We start from the raw sequence: 13,578 nt of genomic DNA, 5'->3' as shown, positions 1-13,578 counted from the left end.
AATATGACATGTCACAAGTAGTTTTATTGAAAACTTTTATTTAAGTGAACATAAATATTGTATAACAACTGGAGTACCTTTTAAAAAAATAAAAGCTCCATAAAGTGCACATTTAAATAAAAAAAAATCTTAAGTAAAAATGGCCTATGAAATAAATAAGGGCCAATCTTTTTCTGAAATAAATATATTTACATGAGAAAAGAATAACAAACATTACATATTAAATAAATATGACAAACCCTAGTAGGGCAGCATTTATATAAAAAGCAGCTTGCCTGGAGCAAGGATCACAGCGTAAATTTGAACTATATCAATATATGCGATATGGTCTAATTCCATATCACATTTAAAAATATATTGATGTATTCTTATATTGATATATCACCCAGCCCGAAACAATCGCCAAACATACATTGTTTATTGTAGAAAGAAACTGTAAAAACAGGCAGTATTGTCGTTTCCTTACAATAAAATGAAAAATTTAATTGAAATCCTTCCTAACTGTGTAACTAGTGTCACAGCTGAGAGGCTGCGAGTTGTTTTCTCAGCGTGTTTATATGTGTGCAAAGAGAATCTGTTTGCGGTTTTCTGACAAGGCTACATTGTGAAACCTAATTTGTTTTTCATCCCTATTCCTCACAGACAACACTGTATGTTTGAACAGTGTTGTATATCCAACAGGACTGTATCCTGAAACAGATACAACTTGTTTTATTGAAGTTATACTCCCTATTCTCTTAGCTGTATTTATGTTATTTATATATTTTTCTCCTCTCTCCTTCTCTCCTCTCAGCGTCTCCTTCCATGCGAGGATCTACTCCTCTGGATGTGGCTGCAGCATCAGTCATGGATAATAATGAATTAGCTCTGGCTTTAAGAGAGCCAGACCTGGAGAAGGTGAGGTTGGGAAACTTTAACACACAGACAATTTAGCAATTCAGGGGTTGCTTCATTTCAAGAATGCAACATACAAAAGTGTATTTCAGCGTGCTTTTACAACCTAAGTCCCCTTAGGTTAGTCTGAATCAGAGTGAAATTGATACTTTTGGTTGGTTTTGTATTTCGTCTGGTTTGCTTTAACAGTGCATAAATGTAAGAGGAGCAAAAAAAGATTTGCAGAGTGGCGTGTACGAAGGCTGGAAATATAGTTGCAGTTTTAATTCTTGTTGGCTGTAAAATTGGCAGAGGAAAGTGGAAACAGGTAAACAAACAAAACATCATGGAGTGTTTTTTTTTACCTCAACTCTGCACTGATCGATCGTTTGCAGGAATCCTTTCTTCTTCAGTTGATCTTGAATGTCTTTGTAAACATCATTGTTTTTGTGTACTTTATTCAGCATCTCCTGTATGTGTTCTTTGGCCCAGATGTCAATCAGACATCGGATATCAGCAGAAATCCAAGTCAGTCCTCTCCCAGTCATGTTGCATCTGTCGCTCTGTGAACATTTCACAAAATGCCCGTGATACAAGCGGCTGAAATGAGCTTCCTCCGTAGGGTGGCTGGGCTCAGCCTTAGAGATAGGGTGAGGAGCTCAGACATCCGGAGGGAGCTCGGAGTAGAGCCGCTGCTCCTTCGCGTTGAAAGGAGCCAGCTGAGGTGGTTTGGGCATCTGGTAAGGATCCTCCCGTTAGAGGTGTTCTAGGCACGTCCAACTGGTAGGAGGCCCCGGGGAAGACCCAGAACACGGTGGAGGGATTATATCTCTCTCCTGGCCTGGGAACGCCTCGGGGTCCCCCAGGAGGAGCTGGATGTTGTGGCTGGGGAGAGGGGCACCTGGAATGCCCTGCTTAGCCTGCTGCCCCCGCAACCCGGCCCCGGATAAGCGGAGGAAAATGGATGGATGTAGCCCAGAATCCGCTGCGTTTTGGTTCTTTTCCTGTAATTGGGTCCGATTACATGCACAGTGCAACTGAACCGGAGTAGGATTCGTTTGGAAACGGACCGGTTGTTTTGGTCCGCACTAGAGTACAATCAGTGCATTTACAAGCAACCAAACGAACCGTAACAAGGATTAAATCGCATTAGAGTTTCAATCCAAACAGACTAAACTTTGGGTTGTGAAAGCGCCCTCAGAGGACTAAGAGCTGCAGATGATTCATCAGGGTATCATACAGCCCACGCTTCACTCAGACCTAAAAGTAGATGTGTTTGTGCGAACCTCATCATATTTAAAAAGTTCACTGTATGGAAAATGCCCTCCAGCAACTAAGGAATAAATAAATGGCAATATAGTCAGTTGCCAATTTATTAGAAATGACTGAATTACTGCAGTCTAATCCAGCAGCAACATTTTTGTTGAAACAGTTTGAGATGAGAGTTGATTTAATTTTTAGGTTATATTTTGCTCAAATTGACTTGTATTGTGTTTTACTGAGAGGTGTTTCTCATATTCAGTACACACCAATTATATCAATGTGGGTGAACTACTATGACATCTTGGAGAACATACACCATTCATACCAGGCACATAGTACCAAAACAATGAATGAATAAATTAATAAGTATGGCAGTCTTTTTGTCATTAGGGCCACGGGGCAATCGCACCGAGCACCACTTATACTGTGGATTTTTTCTTCTTCCTCTTCAGGACGCAATTTCGTCCCGCTACTAGTCCTACAACTTGAAGAGTTGCAGGACAAATTATATATCAAAACGTGCGGTTTGATCGGGATCGGTGTGCTATTACTTTTCTCTACAGAATATGAATGTTTGCCCAAAATTTTGCATTGAAATGAATGGGACGGGCGACAAAAAATTTGCGAAAAAGAACAATAATTGGAGATTTTTAAACGTCTACTTCTGCGGCATAATTTCACCTAGAGACTCCATTTAAACTTTAAACAGTCGACACAAGTCTTGTGTATCTGTGTATTAATCCACGTTTCGATAGGTCATATAGTTTTTTATCAATCCTTGTTCAATGACCATGATCATTTTTTGAGAAATTCTGAGATTATAATGGGTGTGTCACAGTGTGTGACCTCATCGCCAGAGTGTAGAGAGAGAGAAAAAAAAAAAAAATTTGAAAACTGCGGGCTGCAAATTCCACTCTACAGAAATTATTTATACATAGAAACGTAGGAAAATTAGTCTTCTCCCTCACAATCCTCTGGTAAAGCTGTCAGAGTTATAGTTTGGGCGTAGGACGCACAGATGCGACACCAACACGCACCAACAGCCTCATTGGCTCCCATATTAAAAACGCAGGAACATTTCTGAAAAAGGGAGATGGAACTTTTTTTTTAGATCGCTCTAACAAAGCTATTTTTTAATTTTTCTGAAAAAAAAACAACATATGTAGACGTTCAGGAAGAACTCAGGACGCTCAAAGTGAAGTCGGATCAATGATAGGTATTATGGTTTTGCCAAAAATGCTTTCTGTTTGAGGCCAGAAATTCCACTCTGTCCACCTCTGCTGTCACTGTGCTGGAACAGGTGTCACCTAATTCTGTTGATTGCTTTGATCTGATTGCCTTTGATCTTTGATGGGATTACAGTTACAGATACACACACACACACACACACATGCACATAAGCACGCTCACTCCTCAAGATACACATGCTTCAAACACACACACACACGCACGCACGCACATACACACACACACAAACACAGGTAACATTATGTGATTTTAATTACACACACACACAGACACGCGCACACACATGCGCACACGTATGCGCACACACAGGTAACTTTGTGATTTTTGTTACACACACAACTGCGCGTGTAAGCGTGCACAGCCTCCAGATACACACACACACACACACACACACACACACACACACACATTTTAAGGTTAAAGGGCATAGGTTGCTGTATAAATAAGTACTTGAAAAGGAATGTTTGTTGTAGGTGTGCTCCTTGTATATTATATGGTATTTTAACATTACTAGTATTAATTGTTTGAAATCTCTGAAGAATCTCATCATAGTGTACACACACCGGCAGTAGCCCCCGTGGCCCTTTCAGAATTTCCCCAGAGGAAATTTTCTAGTTTTTATTATTCTTTTCCTTTCAGCACCTGCCACTTCAAGTGTTCTTAGATGTTTGTCTTTTTCATTTGTTTTTTTTAAATATATTATGTAGAGAATCATATACAGTATAATAACTTGTCACTTTGTGTTCCTGTGAAGGTGGTGCAGTACCTGGCAGGCTGTGGGCTGCAGAGCTGTGTGATGCTGGTGCGTAATGGCTACCCTGACATTGGCTGGAACCCTGTGGAGGGTGAACGCTACCTCGATTTCCTGCGCTTTGCTGTCTTCTGCAACGGTGAAAATTTAAACTTCCTTCTATATTGGCTGTCAAATCTGACGTTGTACATATGTAATATGTGTCTGCCACACATATGTTTTCTTTAACACCTCTGCTGTGCTGTGGCCAGGTGAAAGTGTGGAGGAGAACGCCAATGTTGTTGTGAGGCTTCTGATTCGCCGACCAGAATGTTTCGGCCCCGCCCTTCGGGGTGAAGGTGGTGACGGGTTGTTGGCAGCAATGGAGGAAGCCATTAAGATCTCTCAGGATCTCTCCAGAGATGGTCCGTCTACCACGTCTGAGAGCAGCAAGACACTGTATGACAACATAATCACTTCTCATTTATTTGCAATTACACTGTCCCTTGTTATTTATCTGTAATTAGTCTACTCGAAGTCAGGAAGAGCTCATTAAACCCCCTGGTGTTATCATGATGAAGTGAGCATTAGTGTAGTGTGTGGTGAGAGCATTTCTCAAAACTTGACCTCACTGTATAAAATGACCTGCTGTGACCTCTTGGATAATCACAGCTGCATTAAAACCACAAACTAGACACCTAGAGCATTCACAAGAAGTATAGCTTCTTGTATTGACTTTAAGAGTATTTCTCAGAAGTTTACAGAACAAAGTGCTTGTCATCCAGTTGCCGAAAAAAAAAAAAAAAATTGAAACCAAATAACACAACTTGAATTTTTCTATGTTGTTCCAACAAGTCTTTGTGTGTTGATGTAATATTCTGGAGGGTTTTTGAGCATTGGTGTCCATTCTTGATATTTAAAAAAAAATATTCAGCACCAAATGTGTTGAACAAATAGTGGGACATAATTCAGCATGGAAATGGATTTCAGAAAGCCAAACATTAATTTTCTGAACCCATATATGTGTCCCCCTAAAAATCCACTGCCCACAACCCCCAATTCTCTTTAAAAGGGGGCAGAATGATAAGAAATAGATCAGTGCTATAGTAAGACCTCCAAATGATATAAGCTCTAACTCAAACAAGTGTATTATCAATTCCAGATCTGTTTATTAAAGCTTCCACACTGTACATCTATTTTTGGTTGCGTAATGAATTATAGGAAGGCAACCTGCTCTGTTTGAGATGAGCGTGGTTGGAACATCAGCAACAAGTTTTGTGTGTGTGTGTGTGTGTGTGTGTGTGTGTATGTGTGTAGCAGTGACATGTGTGAGGAAGAGGAAGATGACACCATCCACATCGGGAATGCCATCATGACCTTCTATGCTGCTCTCATTGACCTGCTGGGCCGCTGTGCTCCAGAGATGCATGTGAGTGACAACACAAACACGTACACACACATACTCGGACTGCTGGATACTCACACTAACCTAATGTCTTATATCAGTTAATCCATGCTGGTAAAGGTGAAGCAATCCGTATCAGAGCCATTTTGAGGTCCCTGATTCCTATTGAAGACCTGGTGGGAGTTACCAGCATCCCATTCTCCATGCCCAGCCTGGGTAAAGGTAAGCAAACCCTCCATCACCCACCCTATCTGCAGTCATAGCACATTAATCCTAAAAACACAAAAAAGCAATGACCTAAGAGATGGTAATACCTTGTTTTTTTTGTGTGTTTGTTTTGTGTCTGTGTGTGTTTTGTGTTTACCTTTGCATGCATAGATGGGTTGGTGGTGGAGCCAGACATGTCAGCTGGGTTCTGTCCGGACCATAAAGCAGCCATGGTCCTATTCCTGGACAGAGTCTATGGTATAGAAGATCAAAATTTCCTGCTACACCTGCTGGAAGTTGGCTTCTTACCAGACCTGAGAGCTGCTGCTTCCCTGGACACTGTAAGTGTGTGTGTGTGTGTGTGTGTGTGTGTGTGTGTGTGTGTGTGTGTGTGAAACCGCTGTGTGTGAAACTGCTGTGTGTTGTCCTTTAATACTTCCTTTGAAATTACACAAATTCATAATTTTATGTGAACAATGGTTCAAATACACAGTTAGAGACATGAGCCTGCGTTTTTTAGAAGTTGGTGAAGACCAAACCAAAACCAAAAGTACTTCCTTTTAATTAGAGTCCCATATGGGATCTTTAAGACTGATTATTAGATAATATTTAACATTATTTTACATTAAATTAACAATGTATTACTTTGTCAGTCAATTTTATAAATAACTGAGAGACTAGAGAATAAAAAGGAATAAAATAAATAGCAAAATGAACATTACTGTTCAGCGTCAGTCAATTGCTGACTATTTAAAGAAAAAAAGAAGAAGAAAAAAATGATTGGCAAACACCATTTCTAAATCTTTTTTCTGCATTATATATTGTGAAAAAAAAGTTTTCATAACATAGCATATATCGGACAGCATAAACACCGGCCGATACCGATATGCTGAATATCTGTCAACTGATATGTTGGGCTAGCAATCATACATGCCATAAAATCTGTATGAGGTGATATTGTGTCACTGTTGTGTTTTTGGTTGTTCCAAAGCTCCGAAGTGGCCAGAAACTCAGCTAATGCAGCTTTAAATTGCCCAACCTTCAAGATTTCGTATAGACAGTGTCAAGTGTATTTCACGCAGTGGCTTCCCACACTTGAAAAGGAAGGACCAGTCAGACCATGGATTTCACTCGTTCTTAGTTTATTTGCCAATGACCAAGGAAGAAAGGTGAAAAACCTTTAAACAAACAAGAATAAACAGATGTAAATAAAATACAACATCAACCAAGGTAAGTACATTCCAATGCAAGTGCGTTATACTAAATAAAAGGTATATTTAAACATACATTGACTTGTTTCATTAAATATTAAAGTACTGTGTGACTTAGAAATTAAAACACTTAATCATTTACTTTCAAATTAACCTGTTTTTTCCTCATTTTAATACTTTTTTTTACCTTAAATGAAATCAAACATTTTAAACTGATTTTAATGTAGATTTTAACAACCATTTTAACAGAAATACTTGACTAATAAAATAAATAATCAACTTCTCAGTCATCCATACACGACGTAGACAGATAACACTCGAACAGTCCAGTGGAGACAAGCTTACCGGTAGCCCTTTTGATTTGAGTTTTGTGAAATGAGTTTACTTCTTTCCCTTTATCTCTTTGCCTCTGCCGTCCTTTGTCTCTGCCGTCCTCCTCCTGCCAAACGACATGTGTGTGTCTGGTGTGTGTGACTCCGGCGTGTGTGACTCCGGCGTGTGCCGCTGATGCGCTAATTGTGCCCACCCGGCGAGGTGTGTCGCAGCAGCGCGCCGCCGACGCGCGCACACAGAGCGCGCCCGCCGACACGTACAGGCAGCAGCATGCACACAGAAGCTCCTTACCCAGATCGCCGCAACAGACAGATATAAAGAGTTTTCTTCTAACATGTAGTCATAACTGTTGATGGTTGTGAAAAGTTGATGATGCCCAGACCTAGTGCAAGCCAAAAGGTCCTTTTACCTTTTCTTGGCCAGAAATACCAAAAAACCTAATGACACAGAAATTAACTCCAACTCCTACATGGGCTGTTTTGTTTAATATTGTAGGGAAGCCTTTTGGAAAGACGTGTATGTCTTTCTCAGTCACAAACACACATTGCTCCTCTTAACTCTCACTGCCCGAAGACCAAATCAGATCGCACACTCAAAGTATTTCCTTTATCTTTTCTCTCTTCTTCTGTCTCTGTATTTGTGTCAGGTTGCTCTCAGTGCTACAGACATGGCACTGGCCCTTAACAGGTATCTGTGCACAGCCGTGTTGCCTCTTCTGACAAAATGTGCGCCACTGTTTGCGGGCACAGAGCCGTTTGCCTCGCTGATCGACTCTCTCCTCCACACGGTTTACCGCCTGTCCAAAGGCTGCTGCCTCACCAAGGCCCAGAGAGACGCCATAGAGGAGTGTCTGCTGGCTGTGTGTGGGTAAGACTGGAATTAAAATGGAGAAAATCCATCAATGTAAATTATTGGTAAAATATGTGGGAGCGGTTGTCAGAAAAGCGATGTGAGATTGGTGGTGATATGGTTTCTGATCTCATAATAATAACAAATGATCAAAACAAAAAACAGATATGAAACAAATTGAGCTTCAGTTTAGTCATTTAATCTATATTTTGTGAGCATCACAGCCTTAACAGCTCTGGTGTCAACTTGACTATGACAACAATACAGTATATTCTCATTTATTTAATTGCCATACTTATTCATTGTCATAGATGCAGCCTAACTGAATTGGTTCCTCTGTGTTTTGTTATCCATTTAGCATTTTTCTGTTATTTGGCTGTTTATCTTGTTTTGTTTTGTCTAAAGATCTGGGGTCTTGTTTACAACAAACTGCATAGGGTGCATACTGGAAGTGTACGTACACACAAAAGTTTAAAACCTTGCGAAATACATGCACTTGGATCAGACTCTGTTGTTGTTGATGCGTAGAAGTGAGCCTGCGGAAAAATGGGTCTCAACAACCAACAGTGGATTAATCATGCAGCTTTACGCACAGTATTTATGTTCACAGCAGACTGATTGCTTCACACCATGCTGAAATTATCATTTCAATCAGTGTTATACAGCAGAGAGCTCTCACTGGTTTTATTTCCACACTTTGCTAATTTACACAATCCATACGTGCAGGTGGTGAAGATATGCAGGGTGAGGTGCCTCGAGGAAGCAGAGCTCTGTGCGCCTGATTATAAACTGCTGACACTTTGTTCTGCAATTCATAAATGCTATTTGAACCTATAATGATAATTTCATCAGTGAATCAATTGATTTAAGATAAGAGTTGGCTTAGATATTTTACAATTGAATTGTACTTATTATGGAATAGTTCTGGCTCATGAGCACAAGTTCAAATGACACTGCTGGTTTGAATGTTTATGATAGGGTGTGTCTAAAGTGAAATTAAATTGTTATCAAATCTGGTCTCAATTCAATACCACCTCACCATCTGTCTTTGTACTTTGTATGCACGGGTCCAAGTTGACCTACATTTCCACATTCTGCTGTCAATAAAGATCACAACTTTAGCCTGGGACGTGGCACCAATTTTTGAATGTAAATTGGTTGTAAATGTGACCCCAGATGTGTCTACACATCTTTTCTATACAGTTTCGGTGTGGCAGGAAAAATAACTAAAACATGTATGTTATCCTAATAATGTGCAGTAAGCTGAGGCCTTCAATGATGCAGCATCTGCTAAGGAGGCTGGTGTTTGACGTTCCTCTGCTTAACGAACATACCAAGATGCCTTTGAAGGTGAGAAACACATTATTGTTATCTCGTTATAAATCTCCCCAATCAATTAAAAAGTACTTTTCCAATGAATATACAGGGACTATACGTTAGATCTAACAGTAATAATAAAATTACGCTAGGCCCCCACTGGAGGGGGAAACAGTCATTGATCACTGTTGACTTTGTATTGATTGAAGGAGCCTCCTTGACAGTTCTGTCTGTTAGCAAACAACAACAAAAATGTCTAAAAGCTGCTGTATGGTGAAATGTACTACCAACAAGTTATAGAGCCAGAACTAAGTTTTTAGAATCTGACAAATGAACTAAAAATGAACTTTTAAGAGGACAAAAGTGGATATTAGCTAACAATTAGCTTGCTAACATATCGCTAACATTAACTTGCTGACATTTAGCTATAGCTTCCAATTTTAAGGATATATGCATTGTTTTGCACAGTACCGTAAATCATAGAAATAACAAGAGATTCTCTTTAATTTAACGATAAGAGAAAATATATTTTGTAGTTACCTCAGTTCAGACAACATTCACAAAGAACAAGGTGAGATTCTCATCAAAATGAAAATGTGACCATGTATGTAATAAAGGATAAGTGTATTATTTGATTTTTTTTTTTTCACTACCTTTGAATTAGCATATCTGTTTTAAGGTGTACGAAAAAACATTCATCTCAAGTGATCTCGCACTTTAAATTTGTACCATAGACTACATTGTTTTATTTCAAACAAGCAAGCAGACAGTTGATGAATGTCCTTCCGACTTTCTCCAGCTGTTGACCAATCACTATGAGCGTTGTTGGAAGTATTACTGCCTGGCTGGAGGCTGGGGCAGCTTTGGAGCTGCATCAGATGAAGAGCTTCACCTCTCCAGGAAACTCTTTTGGGGAATATTTGATGCTCTGTCACGCAAGGTAAGGCTCTAGTTTAGCCTCTTTTTTTATAGAACATTAAATGAAAAATAAATGAAGTAATGAGTAAAGTAAGTTCATGTGTAAGGGGTACTCTCTTAATTTTGTGTTGCACTTCCATGAAGCTAAGGCATTCAAATGGGATAGATATAAAAAATAGAAAGAAAGATAAAAGTGTTTCTGTGTTTTTATGATGCAGCGGTACGACCAGGAGCTGTTCAAGCTGGCCTTACCGTGTCTCAGTGCCGTGGCTGGAGCTCTTCCTCCAGACTACATGGAGTCCAACTACATGGCCATGATGGAGAAACAGTCATCCATGGACTCGGAGGGAAACTTCACTCCGCAGCCTGCAGACACTACCAAGTACACAACATATTTATTGCAGAGTTCAATCTCTAAAATTACTTGTGGTGCAGATACACATTAAGATTTTTGGTATTTATTGCCATCAAAATAAATTATTTTGGTCTTGGCTTTGATTGTTGTTGAGATTAGACTTGCCAGCAGCTGACCTCACATATATTTGATTGTTTGGGGCTTTTTTCTTTTTTGTATTCATCAGTGTCACTGTCCCAGAGAAACTGGACTACTTTGTAACCAGATATGCTGAGCACAACCATGAGAAGTGGTGTATAGAAAAGGTAAGGAGGCAATTTAATGTTTACAAGTCAAACATGTAATTGTGGGAGTCCTGCTACTGCTTTGTTATAAGCTGCAATAACTGACTTCTCAGTAGTTATATTATGGAAATTGAATAAATATAAAAATTTCTCTTATGTATGTTTTATAGTTTTCCAATGGCTGGTCATATGGGGAACAGATATGTGAAATCTCCAAGAGCCATCCTTTACTGAAACCATACAAAAGTCTCTCTGAAAAGGTAATCACCATGCATCTCTCTGAGTCTGGCTTCATGTTCTTATTGTTTTGCAAAGATGTCATATTTTGGCCAACATATGGCTGCAAGTTCCCCGAATTATGTATCTTATGTACATAGAGATATCATACACATTCCTGCACATATAGAATAGAAGAAGAAGAATGCAAGTTCTTAAACATGGATTCAATGCAGGTTTCAAATGTATAAGAAAACTTGGGTTTGCAAATGTTTCATAAGGAAAGAGATACAGTCAACACCTTTGTTAGAGCTCAGAACATTTAGCAGAAGCTTTAAATCTATCTCTGCATGTTGAATTGTATTATTCGCCTCTCACACACTGTATAGAGAGCAAACGAAATTATGTATTTTTGTAGGCTATTGAGAATTCACCTATGGGATTTTTTTGTTGGATTTTGCAACCAACTTTTTAAGGACGCATAAAAACACCTAGTGGGGGTATTTACTGACGTATTTTATGACGTAACAAAACACAAACTTCTCTTCAGCTTGTGTTAACCACAGATCTTATTTCAGGCATCCAACCAAAAACCCATTTAACCCACTGACGCCGGGAAAGCATTACCGCATTTCTACCATTAGAACCGGGAGCGCTGTTGCGTCACTCTACCATTAAGGCCGGGACAGCGGATATGTCATTTTGTAGTATTTGTATTTTTTTCCACCTATTTTCGGTCTCTTGGCCAATGAAATGCATCAGAATAATGATCAGAATACATGCGGGAGTGTCGCAATGCAACATCGGACTTTCCCAGAACTTATAAATCATGGCATAAGACGACTATAGCGGAGGAGCTCAGCAGTAAGTGACGGAAGAGATCTGATGAAAACAGCGCCGATCATTTAATTGCTGATCCGGACTTTAAACCCTCGGAACCAATCGACCGGCATTTATGGATGAGGAATATGTTTTTAGACGACATATTTTCACCAAAGAACAGACAGATTTGTGGCCATCTGGAGATAATAATAATATTATTAATAATAGGCCTATATTAATATTATTAATAATAATAATAATAATAATAGGCTAATTGATTGTGATGATGAAGAAATCATGACTGTTTGTCTTATATTACTTTATGCGTCGTTGAGTACCCTGAAAAGTGCAATATATAAAATGTATTATTATTATTTATTATTATTATTATTATTATGATATTTTTTTTTTTTTTATTACAGTAGGCTAATGAGAACTATGTCTTGTTCTTCAAGTGGTCATATCATGTTTGCATCTTGCTAATGGGCATGTATTAGTATAAAGTATGAAGTAAAAACTTCAGGTTTTAGGGGGTCATTTGAAAATCGCCCCTTGGGTTTTCCAGGCATTTTTTTCCAGGCGCTTTAGGCCTTAATGGGTTAAAATCCTCATTGAGTTTGAGAGGATGGACCATCTCTCTCTGCGCTAACATGCTAACATACTTCCTGGTTTAAAAGCTAATTTATAGGCCCAGCTCTTTTTAAAGATTTGCAATTTAAAGACTTGACGACTGTCTTATTCCAGACCGAGATGAGTGATTTTTTCTTTTTTTGTAATTATGGCAAGTAATATGTTGCACTCTTTGCACTCATCTATATTGATCCAGCTTTTGTGAAATATTTTCGAGAGGCACTTTTTTTGCTGTCAGGCTTTGTCTTAAGTTTAGTTGTAACCTTTCAGGATAAGGAGGCGTATTGCTGGACAGTCAGAGAATCTTTGAAGACGATGCTGTCGTGGGGCTGGAGCACCGACAGGAACAGAGAGGGCGACCCTGCCAGCCTCCACAACAAGTCCAGGAGGATATCACAGGCCAGCCAGGTATTCACAACGCACACACATGCATATAAAAATTACCTTGAAATTTTAGTATAGAAGGTATTCATATAGAAAAAGTGAACACTGTATGTATTATATCTTCCACAGCTGTCTTTTGAAGGAAATCCAGCTTTCAGCCCCAGACCCATTGACATGAGCAACGTTACACTGTCTAGAGACATGCAGGTAGATATATATAATATATAATACATATAAGATTGTATTTCTCCAGATATATACATGTAATCTATTTCTCCAGTCTATGGCAGAGCTGCTTGCAGAGAATTATCATAATATCTGGGCCAGGAAAAAGAAAATGGAGCTGGAGGCCAAAGGTGGATATTACCCAACACACACATACACTACCCACACACTTTTCCTTTTCTGCTATCACCACCAACCTTATTTTGTTTCCATTATTTGATATAGCAAATAGTATTGATTTTACCAGTAGAGAAATATTCTATTTTTGTTTTGTTTTTTCTCAAAACCACAATGAAATCATTCAAAGC

General features: G+C 39.1%; 1 protein-coding gene across 1 annotated transcript in view; it reads left to right on the top strand.

The window, feature by feature from the left end:
- LOC131959479 (ryanodine receptor 2-like) overlaps positions 1-13,578 on the top strand; it is a 241,865-nt gene that overhangs the window by 161,209 nt on the left and 67,078 nt on the right. The window contains exons 47-61 of the mRNA XM_059324681.1: positions 794-897; positions 4,139-4,274; positions 4,387-4,573; positions 5,432-5,543; positions 5,621-5,741; positions 5,898-6,067; positions 7,917-8,137; positions 9,379-9,469; positions 10,236-10,376; positions 10,573-10,736; positions 10,936-11,014; positions 11,164-11,253; positions 12,932-13,069; positions 13,175-13,252; positions 13,326-13,401. Of these exons, the coding sequence (XP_059180664.1) occupies positions 794-897; positions 4,139-4,274; positions 4,387-4,573; positions 5,432-5,543; positions 5,621-5,741; positions 5,898-6,067; positions 7,917-8,137; positions 9,379-9,469; positions 10,236-10,376; positions 10,573-10,736; positions 10,936-11,014; positions 11,164-11,253; positions 12,932-13,069; positions 13,175-13,252; positions 13,326-13,401 (1,908 nt within the window). The remainder of the gene's footprint in view (positions 1-793; positions 898-4,138; positions 4,275-4,386; positions 4,574-5,431; positions 5,544-5,620; positions 5,742-5,897; positions 6,068-7,916; positions 8,138-9,378; positions 9,470-10,235; positions 10,377-10,572; positions 10,737-10,935; positions 11,015-11,163; positions 11,254-12,931; positions 13,070-13,174; positions 13,253-13,325; positions 13,402-13,578) is intronic.

Source organism: Centropristis striata, chromosome 21 (assembly GCF_030273125.1).
Source record: "Centropristis striata isolate RG_2023a ecotype Rhode Island chromosome 21, C.striata_1.0, whole genome shotgun sequence".
Taxonomy (NCBI): Eukaryota; Metazoa; Chordata; class Actinopteri; order Perciformes; family Serranidae; genus Centropristis; species Centropristis striata.
Note: the sequence above shows the minus strand (reverse complement) of the source record. Positions and strands in the feature narration are given on the sequence as shown.